General features: G+C 44.0%; 1 protein-coding gene across 17 annotated transcripts in view; it reads left to right on the top strand.

Moving 5' to 3' along the window:
• Nucleotides 1-16333, top strand: part of NRXN3 (neurexin 3) — a 1430678-nt gene that overhangs the window by 667310 nt on the left and 747035 nt on the right. For all 17 annotated transcript variants that reach the window (XM_044437223.1, XM_044437237.1, XM_044437228.1 and 14 more), the window contains one exon: nucleotides 11368-11487. In XM_044437223.1, coding sequence (XP_044293158.1) covers nucleotides 11368-11487 — 120 coding nt within the window. The remainder of the gene's footprint in view (nucleotides 1-11367; nucleotides 11488-16333) is intronic.

The raw sequence follows: 16333 nt of genomic DNA on the forward strand, positions 1-16333 counted from the left end.
GGGGGGGAGCAGAGAGGGGTGCGGAAACCCGCCAGGTGGCAAGATGGTGCCCTCCTCCGCACCATCGGTGGCGGTCCTGGCGTGGCCCTGGCGTCTTCTGTCCCCAGGGTGGCCAAGTGGTGGCCACGGGAGCAGCATCAGCTGGCCTCCGGCTCGGCGGCACGCCTCAGGTCCAGCGTGGCGACGGCGGTGGCAGCAGCGGTGGCAGCGCAGCGCAGCACAACAGGTGTTCCAGGGAGGGAGCTCAGATCTCCTCATACATCCTCTATGAATCAGATTCACTGCGCACAGCCTTGTACCAACCTTGTACTCTCATGTTGCGAAGGCACTTCTCTGCCTCCATGCCTCCTCCCATTGGGAAGAGGATGTGGAGCAGGTAAAGCAGTGGGTGTGTTGGGCGATTGGCTTTCCAGGTGCATTTTTCAGGATGTGCATCCTCCCATTGGAGATGGCCCACATATATGCCAGCCACTTCAGTTCCCCCATGACTTCTCCCATTGGTGAAAGGGTGTGAGGCAGGAAAATCTGGGGGAATGCTTCTCCGCCCACAGGCTTGGTGCAGAAGGCTTCATCTGCAAGGTGGTTTCCCCAGTAGAGAAAGTGCTGTCCTAAAGGCAAATCCATAACCTCTCTGCATCCTCTGTGGATATATCTGACCTCCAGGTTGGGCCATGGAATTCAAGCCATGCACATGGAGGAATCTGTGAAAACTCTATGGACCATATATCCACAGATGTCCATCCTGCGTTAAGAAACCTCTTTCTTTTCCCTGGCTCAGGGATTATGACCAGTGCTAGTCTTTGAAAGTTACAGATGTCAAGACATAGAGTTTTGGCTTCAAGGCACATGCCAAAAAGCCACACTTGGTCACTTATTCCTAGTATATGTGCATGCAGTGAAATATATGTGTTTGATGGACATATGTATGCAAGATCTACATACTGGCTTCATTCTATTGTCTTCCTGGGTCCACACTCAAAATATGAAATGGAGAATGTGCGAAGTATGGCCCTCAAAACTTGCAACTTGTTTCACATGAGCTCTTTAGCCATTTGAGGCCAACCTGTGTTAGCTTTAGGATTCAGAAGAAATGCTACAAAAGATGTTGTCAAGATCAATGCTGTTCTTAAAGGTTGACAAATATAGTCAATACTTGGCATAACCGTGCAGATTCTAAGGTGTTCTCAATCCTTACCTCTTTTCTATGGAATGAGTTGGGGGGATGTATTTTTCTGAGAATTCTGAGTGCCAGACACTGTCATACACAAGTGCCTTTATTTCAGGAAACCAATCTTTGCTGTATAGGTTTGAATAACCTAGTTCAAGTAGAAGCAACAAAAATCCTTCAAGATTTGAGGCACTGTTTTCTGTGCTGCTGTGACCTGGATGGTGGAGAGGTCTGGTGGAGAAAGACTTGCCACTATACCTTCCCAACTTTCCAGACTTTGTTTCTCTTCCTTATTTCCCCACTTCTCTCCACTTCTGCTGCGTGTTGTACAAGTCTTCTTTCCTTCACACACTTTTCTCCCTTTCCTCTTTTGCTTCCCCTGCAGTTGAATTCAGTCATATTCCCTTTTATGCAGTATATGTTGGGATGAACTCTCCACCTGACAGCAGCCTTCTCTGATCTGGCTCCCTCCAGAAAAGTTAGACTTCCCAGCATTTTGTACCCTTCACCATGTGGAGTGGAGCTGATGGGATCTGAAGGGCACCAGCTTGGAGAAGACTGCATTGGAGTATTGTATGGGGAAGGTTGCTGATGGGGCAGTTGTATATCATTTTGTTTAATAGACTGGAACTGCAGCTAGAGAACTATTGCTGTTCTTTTGTCAGTTTAAAATAACACTATTTTCAATAACACTTTCAACTGTAGTTATCTTGCCTACAAAGGGGCAATTTGATGTCTTTGCGGAATTGTTCTTGTAACCCTGAATTATGCTTCTATTGCCTAATTCCATGCTTCTTTACCTGGAAGTTGGTCACCCTGATTGTGTTGAGACTAAACAAACATGCATAGTATTTATTTGCATGGTCCAAGTTCATTGATCTCAGTAAGCTTAGGCATGCTTACCTCAGCATAAGATTGGGTTTTTATTTGTATAGCTTGTTTGCTCCCCCACCCCCATAAAATGAGAAATCCCGTGGTCACTATGCTACCAAATTGAAATTTAGGAAAAACAAATACACACATGCACACAAATGACAGTGGCAACAAAAAGTCGGAATGTATCCTAACCTCAGTCTAGGTATTCCTATATTTAGGATTCCAGCCAGCTTGCCCCTGGGATACTATAAGGAATTCATGCACAGCACCCTACCCAGTACCCGCAGTTTTACACTTTCCTTTTCCAGCTCAAATCCAACTTTCTGTGGCTGCTATTCACCTCACTGAGCTGGCTTTGGGTTCTTGGTGGTGGTCGTGTTTGCCACCAAGGTTTTTTCTAAATATTTATTATCTCTGCAAAACCTCAGGGTTGTTCCAAGCATGCTGATCCCTCCCTGTTCTTTTTAAGTGGCCCTGTGTGGGCTACAACCTTGTTGGCACTCACAACTTGAGTTCACTATTAAAAGGAGCAGTTCAGTGCTCATGAAAAGAGTGGGAAGGAAATTCTGTAGGATATTTTGAACAACTGTATCATCCGCAAAAGGAAGTGTGAGCATTAGATCAGTGATGTCCACTTTATGAGTTTGGACTTAGATGTCCCTCTGAAATTCCACTAACTGTGGAACATTCATGGCTTTGGACATTGCATAATATGGGGAGGAAAGGCTGTGGGTTATACTTCTTGTCCATTCTCCTTTCTAGAGCCAGAAGTACAATTTTTGCATCTCCCTCCTCCTCTGGCTTTCACATAGGAAACATATTTCCTGAGTGAATGTGAACCTTTTAGAAATCTGTGTATTATTACTATCCTACTCACCTCTCTTCACACACAGCAGCTGCTGCTTTGGCACCTCTTTCCCCTGGTTAGGCTTCTCACTCCTCCTTGATTCCAATTGGGAAACTCACTGGATAACCTCACACTGCTCTGTAACCAAACTGGATAGTGGGCAAACAAAGCTGATTTAGACCTAAGGCAGTGGCTTGCAGGGATAAAGTTATTATATTACACAATTCTTGACCAAATCAGGTTTGGTTAAGTGTGAACAATAGTGAGGACAAGCAAAGACAGTAAAGGGCAGGGCTTCCTGAACAGACACTTTCAGCCCATTTCAGCCAATCTTCAACAAAGTTAACTATTATGAGATCGGAGACAGAGGCTTTCACTTAATGAAAAGCTTCATGAAATTCCCCCTCCCCTTTCCCTTAGCATTGTTTTTCTACCAGTGACCAACTAGACACTTCTGTTAACTTCATGCCTCGTCGGTGAATTTAACAGTTGTCACCCACTGGGAGGCACACGCCCATCCAAGCCCGCTCAGCAGAGAACTTCCATATTCTCATCCTAAGGAGGTCTGAGAAATCCACAATGGATTCAAAGGAATTTGATTCCTAGGAATCCAGCCTATGTGTACTGCACTGATCAGCCTTTTCCCGGTTGCATCGGTTCTGTGATGTTGCTGGGCATTTTTTTTAAATCTTTGGGACAACTTTGGGTAAATTTGCACTTGGGCTGATGCACATTAATCCCAATGCACATTAAAGCTGTGTTGCAAGTGCAAATTAGTGCTGACATGCATTAACACATTGGGATAACATAAATTAGAAGCACTTCCTGACAGTTAGGACCCCGAGGGTGTGGAATGGGCTTCCACGAGAGGTCGTTGAGGCCCCATCGGTGAGGGTGTTCAAAGATAGGCTGGACGTGCACATGGTGGGCATGTCGTGAGTGGAGCCGGCTGGTGCCGGAGGTCAGACTAGATGGCCTGGGAGGCCCCTTCTGACTTGCTCTGTTTCTGTGTTTCTCTGTGTGCATCCCTAAAAAAGGAAAAAGTAATAAAGCCATCGATGAGTGGACAACAGAATGAAAGAACCAGACAATCCACAAACACAGAACAGATGTAACAAAATCCACACATCCCTGCCTCATCCCTGCTATTTGCAGGAGTCTTCCCCATCCTGGTGCCTTCCAGATGGGCTGGATTGCAACTCCCATCACCCTCAGCCAGCACGGGGATAATGCTGTGGCCCGCACATCTGGTGGGTGCCAGTTTGAGGAAGGCTGATGAACATTTCTGATCTTAAGAAAGTGGGTGGGGAACTAATGCCCAGCTTTTAATACCTTGTGACTTTAACTGCTGCATACAGCTGTAGTCAACATGGAGAGAGCAACCTGGATCAGGCAGCAGCTGCCTTTGCAGAGATTATGGGCTTGGGCCAAACTTGAGTGCTGCAATAAGTATGATTCTAAATCTTGCATATAATATTTTTCTTTCCCCTTTGTGTTGCAAAACCCTTTAGTGAGCTAATACATAGTTCCTAGAATGTGAAAGAAAATTCCTCTAAAGGAAGAAGGAGCGAGAAAGAGAGACAGAGAGAAAGGGGAGGGGGGAGAGATTGGTTGGATGTGCTTAAATGATAACAACCAAACTCTATCCATACAGACTTTTCTGAAAGCTGTGGATAAAGTTCTTTGCACAATAAAGACTTAAGATTATAAAGCATTTTTAACTGGACAGGATCTTCCTAAATGGCACTAAAATGCATTAATAAAGACAGAGCTTCTGACACCTTGTGGAGAGCTTGGAAAAAGATGTTATTTAAAGCCACCTTTCATTCCCAGGGCACATAAATTATGCATCCCTCTAACTTGCTTCCACCCTCAAATGTTATCACTTAAGGGCCATATGCATGAAAACAGCCTTGTTTGGTATCCAAAACTCTTGTGGGCTTCTCTGGCTTCCTTGTCTGTAATCCTAATTCCCTTTGACATCTCTGCTGCTGTGGCCAAGATTCCAACAGAATTACAACACCAGTGAGGAATGGATGCATCAGTAGCAGATGCACTTGCAGCCAGAAGGGTCTGTAGCCCCCACGTCAAAATCCTTTGGGGAGTGCCAAGGAGGTGAAGCAAGCACCAGATCCAGAAGTCCAACCTCCATCTACCAGGCTGATGTGAAGTAAAGCTGAGCTGGCTTGTCATTCTTGGTGGATGTCAGAAGCCCTTTCAGTCTTTCTGCACTGACTTTACACAGCCCTCTCTTCCACCACACGAGTCTTCAATCCTCATGTATTTTCACTTCACACATAAAATTTATTAGGTGTACACTTAAGAGTTCCCCTTCCCCGAAAGCAGCCACTTAAACATGGTGAGTGTTCAGACAAACAGACCTGAGAGCATATGAATTATGCTGGTAAGTGAGACCAGAAAACCAGCTTCAGTCACAGTTCTCAGTCAAGAGCACTTGGTGGCAAAACTGGGCTAGCTTGGTGTGGAAGAATGGGTGGAAAATCAGGGCTTTGCTGAAACACAAGCCCTTCATTTGTCATCGCTTCCACATGCTTCAAAGTTGGGCTGGCACTTTGCAGTTGGGTGGAGGCAAATCACTGCTGGCACTGGCAGCTCTCCCAGGAATTGCAACAGCTTGATGCCTGCCATGCCTTCCCTTACCCACAATCACAAGACAGGGATTTCATTTGCAATGGCCTCAACATGAGTCTGGGTTTCTCAGAGCCTATCCCTGGGTTCTGTGGCAGACTGGCTTTCCCAGGTCACGCAGACTCTGTGGGGCTTGTGGACAGTTGATGACGATGATGACAATGATGACAAAATTGATGGATATTTTTGTGCAGATAATACACAAATCACACTGCTAAAAAGCACAAATTCCCCAAGAGGATAAAGTGAAAACATGCATTATGGCTGGTTTGTGCATTTTTGGCTTCTTTGTGCATTTTTTGGAGTGCAGGTTTGTGTGAATCCTCATGACTGCACATGAACATGTGCATACATTTGAAGTTTGCAACCTGATGGGCAGGGGACTGAAAGTTGCTTAATAATCCAAAAATCACCCGTAGAGCAGCTTTCACTGTATGCACAGAGCCTCTGCTGCAGAACCTCTTTCAGCTGGGGGAGCAAATGCCATTTTGGAGACATTTCAGTGGGGGAACTCATTCCAGCAGTGGATGGGGCCTAAGGCAAAAGGTGAGGCCAGCCCCACAGCATATGTTAGGTTGACATTCTCACTAGCAGGAACTTACCCTTAAGAGAAGCATTGTAACCTTTTAATTTGGGGGGAGGCTGCCCCAAAGACAGGAAATCACCAAATGCTTGGTCAAGGGAAGGGGAAATTCCACGGGCCCAATTTGGCCCTCTGCCCTGAGAGTCTGCATCCTTGCTTTGAGCTGGAGTGGTCAGCATGCAGTCTTTAGCCTTTTTGCCCAATTTCAGAGGTGGGATCAGCTCACACCCCTGGCAGGAACATTCTGATTTTCCCCCGCAGTCCACTAGGAGTGAAGGGGAAAGATAAGGGGATGTCAGGGAGAGGGACACAGAAAACAGGGAGACAGAAGGAGGTGGGAGACTAAGTAAGTATTCCTCATCCACCTCTGCACACCTGAGTCAAGTTTCTCCCCAATTCTGACACATGCCATCCAAAACATGGCCACAAAAGAAAACAAAGTGAAATGAATAGGATAGTGTTCCCAACAGAGCTCCCAATGTAATGACAAAATCGAGATAAATGAACCCATGAGAGTGGATACCCTCCACAAGCAATATGATTTTTGTAGATTTTCAGACTTACAAACAAGACAACAAAAAGAATGTGTGTATGCCATGCTTTCATTCCTTAAGAAGAGGAATCGGTACCAATACTTTCCTTGGTTCATTTATCCCAAGTTCTTCATTACACTTACACTCCAAGAGATTACCCCCGAAAGGAGGAAAAATCATTGTCTACCACCTGCCCTAGAGTGTTGGCCTCAGCCACATGGGCTCTGTGATGGCACAACTGGCAGTGTCTCTGCTTACCACTGCTGCCCCAAATATCTGGAGGGAGCCATGATAGGGTAAAGTCACAATTCCATCACTCCCAGACTAGGCCAATGCCCCTTAGAAATGAAAATCCTAAAAGAACTGTTAGCCCAGTCCTACATATAACCCCATCAAACTAAAACCCATTGTGTGGCGGTAGATTTAGAAAGGCGAACTCCTCATGAGAGGAGATCCCATAACCACAACCACAGGGAAAGACCAACAATGTAGGCAGTGGTCTGGACTCACATCAACCAACCAGGATTCATCTCAACATTGGAAGCGGTTCTTTGGTAGTGTTAATGGGTCTTAATTTTTTGTTCAGGATCAAGGCATCCTAAATGTTTTTGCATTAAAGCAAAGGTAGCTCGCAAGGTTTTTTTAAACCTTTATTTATTCATAATACTCTTATAACACTTAAAGAGGCATCCAGGGAAGCTTCTCAGAAAACCTCTGAACTTGGACGATTATGGGCATTTATGTTAACATAGTCTAGATGGCCCTAGGATTGCACTCTTATTATGCTAAATTCCCTTTAATATATTGTTTCTGGGAACAGCTGTTTCTTCCCAGCTTCTATAAGGACTGCATTTTAGCTCAGAGGAAACAAGGAAACCTGAACAGGATGGCAAATGACTTTTTCGTTCCTGTGAATCAGAAAGGTCTAGCACCTCAACCCCATGAGCCCTGGTACTACTACGATGACCCTGGCTAAAACACAATGGAAGCAACTTTTAGCTTTCCCATAGATCATGCAGGAATAAGTGCAATGCACAAGAGGACCAGAGCAGTGCATTCTTCTAAATAACCACATTTAATTTGCAACAACATTTAATTCTGTCTTGAATCAAATGGAATTGTAAATGACTTTCAGTGTGCTAGTAGTAGGCTGATCGAGAAGGAGGTATCCCAGAAGGATTCTCATTTAATGAATTATCTCTAGCCACTGCTTAGAGGGTAGGTGCATGGATGCCCAGGGGCAAATGAAGCAATTAACTTCCTGGTACTTCAGCTGTGGAGTAAAATGCCTGCATCCGTGGAATCCAGTCAGAATGCATCCATTCTGAGCTCAATCAAACTGAATTTATGTTACCATGAAAGAGAGAAATGTTTATTATTTGTGAGAACAAGCAAGAGGCAAAAATCCAAGAGCTGTTTCTCCTGTAAGCCTGAAGCACCCTGTTTTCCTACTGTCATGGCCCACCTCCACAGAGGAATGTACTCTTGGGCACTGTACATGGAAGCTAGGCAAATGCCAGCATTGCTGTTGCCTGCAGAGTTTCCTCAGGCATGTGACACAACTGCTCAAGTCCTGACAGAAGTTCTGGTTTCACTCGCGCAGCCCGGTGTGCCAATCTTCTGTGATACCTCCATTCAACCAGCCTTCCAGAAGTGCAGGATGCTACTGCTTCCACTTGAGAGATAGAGAGACCTCACCCACCTTGGAAAAAGATGCTTATGGTGGAAACACAAGGGTCATCCTGAAAGGCCTCACGTTTCCCCATCTGGTGATTCATGGCATGACTGTAGGTCCTGGTTCATATCCATGTTGTTTTGCCGGAAAAGTGCTCTGAGGAGCTGCCCACAAGAATATCTGGAGTGGAGGTATGGAGCCTTTTGGATGAAGAGGTTCCTCTTTTTCCTTTAGCCCCAACTTTCACAAGGAGGCGTACCCAGGAAATCTTCTCCCAGTTGGATTTTGATCTCAGTGGAACATTTGGTGCGTCTAATGCTTGCTCCTCCTCCTGAGGTGAACATACCTAGCTGCCAAAGCCCATTTGTATCCTTCATCTGCATGTCTACGTTTAAGTGAAACCAGTTCGCACATTTGACTGCCAAGTGTGCAGTCATCAAGTGATGTTCTTGCATGTGTGAACCAAGCTAAGATTTTAGGCTTCTGAAATTAGGCTTTTAGGAGTTCATCACTCCTGGCAGAACACATATGCTTTTAACAGCTTTGCAGCAAGCAGAAATTTAGCAAGTGAAGGTTTTCTGATAACCACCCACATGCTGGGGAGAGCTGCTTTTGATGATTGCCAGCTTTTCCATGTGCCCGATTATGTGGCTGCTTAGAAAATAGTTTGCAGGGAAGGATGATGGGAAAAATCATAATTTTGAATCCACCAAGTTAAAAAGTTTTAGAAAGAATCATTAGTCTTCCCATATAATTCTCCTGTGGCTTTAATGAGCATCACCATGTCATGCTGATATATTAGCGATTGTGCCAAACAGCCTTAAAGACAGGATCCTGAAGTTAGAGTCATGTATCATTTAAGAAGGTCTTTAACTGTTCCAGAGTTTCAGTGCCTCTGGAATGCAGATGCTTCTGTGTGAGTGAGAAGGCTAATACTGATTATCTCACTAACACAAATGAGTCATCACTTGATGTGGCAGTCACCAGGAGATGAGTATAGCTGTGGGGAACAGTTTTCTGCTCCCTGGTGACTAAACTGGTGCACCACCCACTGCCAATATTTTGCCTCTTGCGCGCCGCTGAGTAGTGATGCAAATGCTTTGTTTGCATTGGGCCAGTCTGTCACTACTCAGCATACAACTGGAGTGGCAGGGAGGAGGAAGAGGAGACGTTACTAAACATGTGTTCTTGTATTTATCTGCCATTGACAGGATGGAGAAACTGTGATTCCAGATAGTTTCCCCATGATAGACTGGCAAAGCACATTAGAAAAATGAGGAAGGCTCTGTTAGTTACTGAAGCAGGAAGTATTCAGGAACTAATTTTGAGGGTGATTTTGAAGTCATTTGACCAAGATCAACTTACATATCATGAAGTTAATAACCTTGCAATAATTTCCAAATCCCTTGGGTTTCAGCATCTTTTGTTTTGAAATCACTGGGATGGATCTTGACTTGCCCTTCTGCTCACAGAAGGGACTGAGATCCAGCAGAAGCTGTAACTAGATAAAGGAAAGAGAAGGGTGCAATTTTTGCCGATTCCTTCTTCCATCTTCAGGGCACTTCACCTCCTACTCTGTTCCAGCCCTCCAGATTACTTTTTCAGGAAATACAGGGGATACAAGGTTAGGGGAAAATAGCTTTTCCCTGCTTCCTCCAGCAGAAGCAACCTTCCCTAGATTGCCACTCAAATCAACCTTGATTCTAGCCCATTAGGCCTCATCCTTTGCTGGATTTTTATGATTTTTTGATGAGTTATATTCCCCATTAATCTATCTACCATTCCTTTGATGGACATGAGAGCACCACTGTGGAAATAAACATGGATGTTGCTTATGCTTCTCCCATTATGTGCTGATCCAAAATGCAACCCTATTTTTTCCAGTTTTCAAATCTGCAGAGTCTGATAAAGCAACAAAATAAACAGTATTGTAGATGGCGGATCTCACCATCTGTGTTCCTGTGTTTTAGCCAGCCCCTAAGGAAGATGCTCATCTCCAAAAGGCTGGGTGGGCTGGCACAAACATAAACAGGCATTTTTGTGATTTTGTTTCACCTTGGTTTTGTTTTTATGGCTGCATCCCTGTTCCATGTGGAACTCAGTCTTCCATGATAATGAAGCGGCAGCAGGGGCGAGGGGGGGGGATCCATTTTGATTGATGAATCTCAGAGGATGCTGTTAATTCATTGCCTCCAGGTGTCTCAAGGGTTTGGATCAGTCAATATTGTTTCTTGCTTATCCTGGGATCTCCACTCTTTGTCTGAATTTAACAGTGCAGGGCTGAAGCACAGTGACAGAAGCTTATAATTATAGGCGCTAATAAGCTCTTCAAAACATGACTAGGGTGGTACATCAAAAGATTGCATATGCCTTCTCCTTTGTCTTCTTATGCACTAGTGCAGTTTCTGTCATCATCAAAGATGAGGTGCTGGCATCTTCTGGTTTCTGGCAATACTTCCATTCCAAGAGATAGGGGCAAAGGGAAAGAAAAAAAGGAGAATGGACATTTCACTAACAGCCATTTTCCTTTCAATGACCAGCTCAAATGCCTTGAAGTAAGTGCTTACTATTTACAAAAAAGCTGTCAGTGCCTTCCAAATACCCTTAAAGAATCGCCTGGAGGGAATCAAAGAACTTCTTACCCCCCATTGATGAAAAACAAGGACAGGGAACCAGGGAATAGACAACTTGGAGAACTGGGTGGTTCTACTGTGAAGAAGTAGGAGAGCAATGATGGGTCTTGACACTTCGGGGAGAAGAACTTTAGTTATTATAAGTTTTCATTAGAGGCTGCCTAAGAGGGAATATGCTTCTTTTCACTCCTCCTTTCTGCTCTGTGCCACAATTACCTGTTTGTTGCTGAGTGTGCAATTCATGTTGTCTGTGTGTCCTGAATTTCTGTTGCATGTCCATGAAATTGAAAAGTTGTGATTTCCCTTTTCCTTGATGCATGATGAAGTCTAATCATACCCTACTTATGACTCTTTTCCAATGGCTGTTCTTTGTTTCTTGCTTTCCACACTTTTTTCATCTCAGGACCAAGCACCACCTGTCAAGAAGACTCCTGTGGCAACCAAGGCATTTGCATCCAGCAGTGGGAAGGCTTCACTTGTGACTGTTCCATGACATCCTACTCTGGGAACCAGTGCAATGACCGTGAGTACCAACATTTCCCAACTGGATTTCGCTCTCGCTCTCGCTCTCGCTCTCTCTCTCTCTCTCTCTCTCTCTCTCTCTCTCTCTCTGACAAATGAAAAGGGGTTATTGATGCTCCTTTTTATAGCACTAGATGGAACTGTGTATGCTAGACCATAATCAGAGCTTTGCTCAACAAAGTTCATTCATGTCTTCAGGTTTCTTAGCCACAGTGTCCAGTTCTTCCTCTTCCATAATTGTATGCAAAAGCTGAAAACGTTATAAATTAGAACACTTGATGGCTTCTTGTTTTAGTAAATGATGTTAACATTTACCTGTTCTGTGATGCATTGTGTACTAAATAAGGTGTAGATTGTGGTACAATAACTGTTGGCATGGTAACATCATGATAAACCTCAAGGGTCTTGAGGTAAACCTGGAGCTGGAGCCAGCTGGAGCTGGGGGTCAGACTAGATGGCCCAGAAGGCCGCCTCTGACTCACTCTGTTTCTTGGTTTCTATGTCTTCTGTCCCTCAGTTTGGAATGGCCAGTGGTTCTTCTGACTGCCCTTATGAAAGATGGGATGGGAGGTTTAACATATCCTGAAGATACCCTGAAAGCAAAATGCCTCTTACAAAGCTTGTAATGGGAGGCTGAATTCAGAAGACACATTCTTCCAGCAAAAATGTAATGCAAAAGTCACTTGGTGGTGACTTTGCAACATCAGAATGTAACATGGGAGAGGACATTTCCTAAACCTTGAAAGAAAACTGCCACATGGCAAGTAATTTGTCACTCCACTCTGAGAGAAAGAGATCCCTTTAAATGGAGAGCAACAAATAAGGTCTGTTTTTTCCATAAAGGGAATGATGAGATTCAGTTGGGCCCATTTACAGTATAGCATCACAAAGAGATGTGTCCATATTTTTTCAGCATAATAGACATTTCCTTCAACTGCACTCTCAAAGAGGGTGTTGGCTTTCAACTAAAAGACGGAAAAAGCTATCTTCCTCATGTCAGAAATGAATGTGAAAATTGGGACATAATGTTGATCTGTAGAAGCCACAGACATGCCTGGTTCAGATCCTTTTCCGCAGCCTATATCTTAGAGGCAGCAGGTGAATGCTCATAGGTTCCCCTTCACCTCCAAAGAAGTACCTTGTGCATAGAAAGCTGTCACATCAGGGAGAAATCCAGCTCATGGTTCTTCCTGATATGCTGGTTTTCTCCACACTCATGTTGTGCTTTCTTTTCTCCTCCACAAGGGGCAGTATAGACTTATACATACAATGCTGTATTTACTCTGGTTGTAGTAGGGTCTACAAAAAGCAAAGCTATCCATGGTGCTAAGCACAGCCTCTGAATATGCTCAGCACCATGGATAGCTCCTTTAAAGTCCCGATGTGGCCAATTGGAGCCACAACCATCCATGGCTTAGAACTCTTTAACATGCCAGTTTAGGGCTTCTTGTCCGGTGCTGAGCAGTCAGCTAATGCCTTCTTATATGCACATTCCTTTGTCATTCAGAGCGCGCTTCTTAGGAGACTACGTATAAGATGGATCACAAAGAGGAAACACAACCCTGAGACATGTGAGGCTGTAGAGAATTCTACAGGGATTAGTGACGTCATGCTCTTCTGTCTAATCACTTGGGCCGCATTGTCCCAAAGTATTGCCTCACCCATGTTACATTTAAGAAAGCAGGCAGGCTGCTAAATGACAACAAGGCAGTTCCTGAGCCTGAATGGAAAGTAATGTGCAGTGGTTGGAGAGAAGCTTTAGGTTGGTGAAAGAGTTGCACGGGGCTGTTTCAAGTGTGCCTGTGTCATATAAGCAAGCATCATGCAGAGTGGCCTGCAGGTGGGCCTGTTTTACAGAGAAGTAACTGAATATGTCACAGAAAAACTCTGCAAGGCACAGAAGACATTTGCATTAGCCCTCCTGAATCAATGATTTCATCCAAGAGCTGGCTGTAAAGAAAGACTCGTGTTTTTAAAAAATAGTGTCAACAGTGGCCTTCTCACATAAAAGAGAAAAAAGTCAGATTGAAATGCCTCAAGTTGTGTTGTTACGTTCTTCCTACTGGCAATTCAGAAATGTTTGTGATGAGAAGATGTCTCCATATCAGAGCAGGAAAGGTAAGTCCATGCCGACTGCTCAAAACCTATCCAGCTGGGATCTGCCAAAGGTATGTGCTATGTTGTGCTTGGTTTTCCAATGCAAACCCTTGCTTAGCACTGGGCTGTGCAATAGTTGGTTCTCTGCTACATTCTGTACATCCTTTCCAATAATGTTGTACAAACTCTGTGCTGCTCTGAGGTCCACTGAGATCCAGGTGCTACAAAAAGGACATATTGCTTGAAATGTGGAAATGCTGTGTGACTTTGGTGTGACAGAGCGGCCAGCAAGGACCATATCCATCCATATCTATTCCAAGTGTTGATCCACTGGTCCACAGCCCAGGTTATTGTATGAGGTTGTTCTATGTACATGATGGGACATTATGTGGTACAATATAATGAGAAGCTTTGTTGTGCCTCAATAGAACATTATGAACTGTATGTCCAAACTTTGGGAGCTTTTATCAAGCATAACTTATCCAGCATAAAGTAAATCTAAGTTTATTTTAAACAGGACCAAAGGTTTACCAGCACATTACTGTTTATTATCTGTGTGTCTTTCTTTTGTTCTGCAATTCAGTCTTTCTTCCCTTTCATATGAATAGACTAGGGCTGTGTGCCAACTACTTTGGCCTCTATGGTCAGGAACTTTTAGTTCCTTTTCCAGATTTTCCTAATCGTGGAAGTTTCTGCAACTGTTCCTAGCATACACACCACTCTTATCAAATATAGTTCATGTCTGACAGAGAGAGGGAAGGAGAAAATTAATGGAGTGGCAAAGGGTAGGAAGTGAATAAGCTCTGAGACATTAGCCAAACAGCAGCGTAGCCATATGTAGCCATGGAACATCTTTGCATGTTTGTCCTTCTGGTAGTGTCCTATTCAGAATGAAGACCAATGCAAAGCAGTAATGTGAAGCTTTACTGAAAAGGATTGAAGTGCATATTGGTATCATGGATGCTTCCATTTATGTATTCTGTATTCCTGACTGATACAAATACATCATGCATGTTTACGTAAAACTATCTGGAAACAGCCAATAGATCACAGTGTGGTATGCAGTTTTTCCTGATGTTGTTTTCAGAGTGAGGTCAAGTGCAATACTTTAAAAATAGAAGCCATGATTCTTGTGCACAGAAACACCTTGCCTACAGCAGATCAAATGTTCGCAGGGTAATTCTGCACAAATAGCGAAACACGTTTTCAATGGGATTTTTGATGAAATGGCTGTTAAGTCCCCTACTCAGGCATTGATCAGTACTTTTCTTTATTTTTATTGTTTGCACTGGTGTTCAAATTATAGGTTGTAATACAATATTGATTGGCATTGTCAAAGAGGTTGGGTTTCTTTTAATCCAGACAATAAGAAAAACAAAATGTGTTGCTCTCTGGCATATTGGCCCACATTCACTTTGATGCTGGCTTCCTTCCTCAAGGACTCTGAGTCCTAAATTGACTCTGTGAAGGGATAGGCACTCCTCTGTGGCCAATTCCCACATTGTGTCAGTAATGTTCGAGGTTCTACATCAAATGCCACATTTTCTCCATATGTCCTTTTGACACTAGCATAAGAAGTAACCACGTGATTTAGGAGTGGACAACACGTGAGTTTGCACCTACAAGTCTATCTCTGGGTCGTTTGCAGTAGATCTGCAAAGTTCTCAATTGTTTAATAGTAGCACCAATTAAAAAGGTTTTCCTGTATCTGTTCACTTCAAAAAGAACACCACGAATTCCTATGTCAACATTGGCCAGAGCACCCAATGTAGTGAGAGAGGCAGGGACTCTTTGTTGACTTTTTGAGAGTCTGTGTTTTCAGATTCTGAAGGGGAAGGCACCATGGGAGAGGCAATGGGAGAACAGGGGGATCAAAGTGGGGCATAAGCCATTGAATCTGCATCAAGGTCATTGCCCACAGTCCCAGGCCAATATGTTTTGGAAGAGATGCGAAGGAACTCAGGAGAGGAGGGAGAACCATTGCCTTGCCAGGTCCATGACCCCGTGAGGCCATCAGGAGAGATGAGCTACCCAGTTAGAAGGCTTGTGTAGGTCTCACTGGCTAGGGCTAGCTTTCCAACCATGAAAGAAACCCTAAGGGTGGAGTGTGCAGCATAAATGAAAGGAAAGGATTAGGGGGAAGTCTTCAGTTTTGGTTCAATGCTCATTCATTCTTTACATGAGGAAAGGCTATCCTTGAGCTTGTTAGGGACCTTCTGGAGTTCCATTTCAGAGCTATTGTTAGCTCTGAAGTGCCAAGAAAGAACTTCCATTATAAAGTACTCTCCGGTCCCTTGGAGCAAGAAAGGAAGGGTTGGGTTCATGAGACCCATTTTCCTTATTTCCAGTGCTGCAATCCAAATCTCATTTACTTAGGATATACTTGCAACTAGCTATTCATTCTAAGGATGTCTGGCATATCCCTCTCAGGCAATGAATTTGGTAGGTAGGTATGCAAACAGGCTCTAGCAGCCACCCTCTTTTTGAGGTAGGATAGCATACTAATGCCCCTTGCAACTTATTCCAGGATTGACTACCACCACCCACATGAATAATAATCCTGGAGATGCAGACGATAAAGACTGAAGGTTTGCACTAGTGGAGAAAGTGCACACGGCATGCAAAGGGATATGAGGGATGGCACCAAGTGATGTGGCCACCTCAGTAAGGCCATCCAGATCATGAAAAGGAATCTATCCAATTTCCAATGAAGTAAACTTATTTGAGAATCAACAAGAAAGAGATTCAGA

This window comes from Varanus komodoensis, unplaced genomic scaffold (genome assembly GCF_004798865.1).
Source record: "Varanus komodoensis strain SLA01 unplaced genomic scaffold, ASM479886v1 scaffold3, whole genome shotgun sequence".
NCBI lineage: Eukaryota > Metazoa > Chordata > Lepidosauria > Squamata > Varanidae > Varanus > Varanus komodoensis.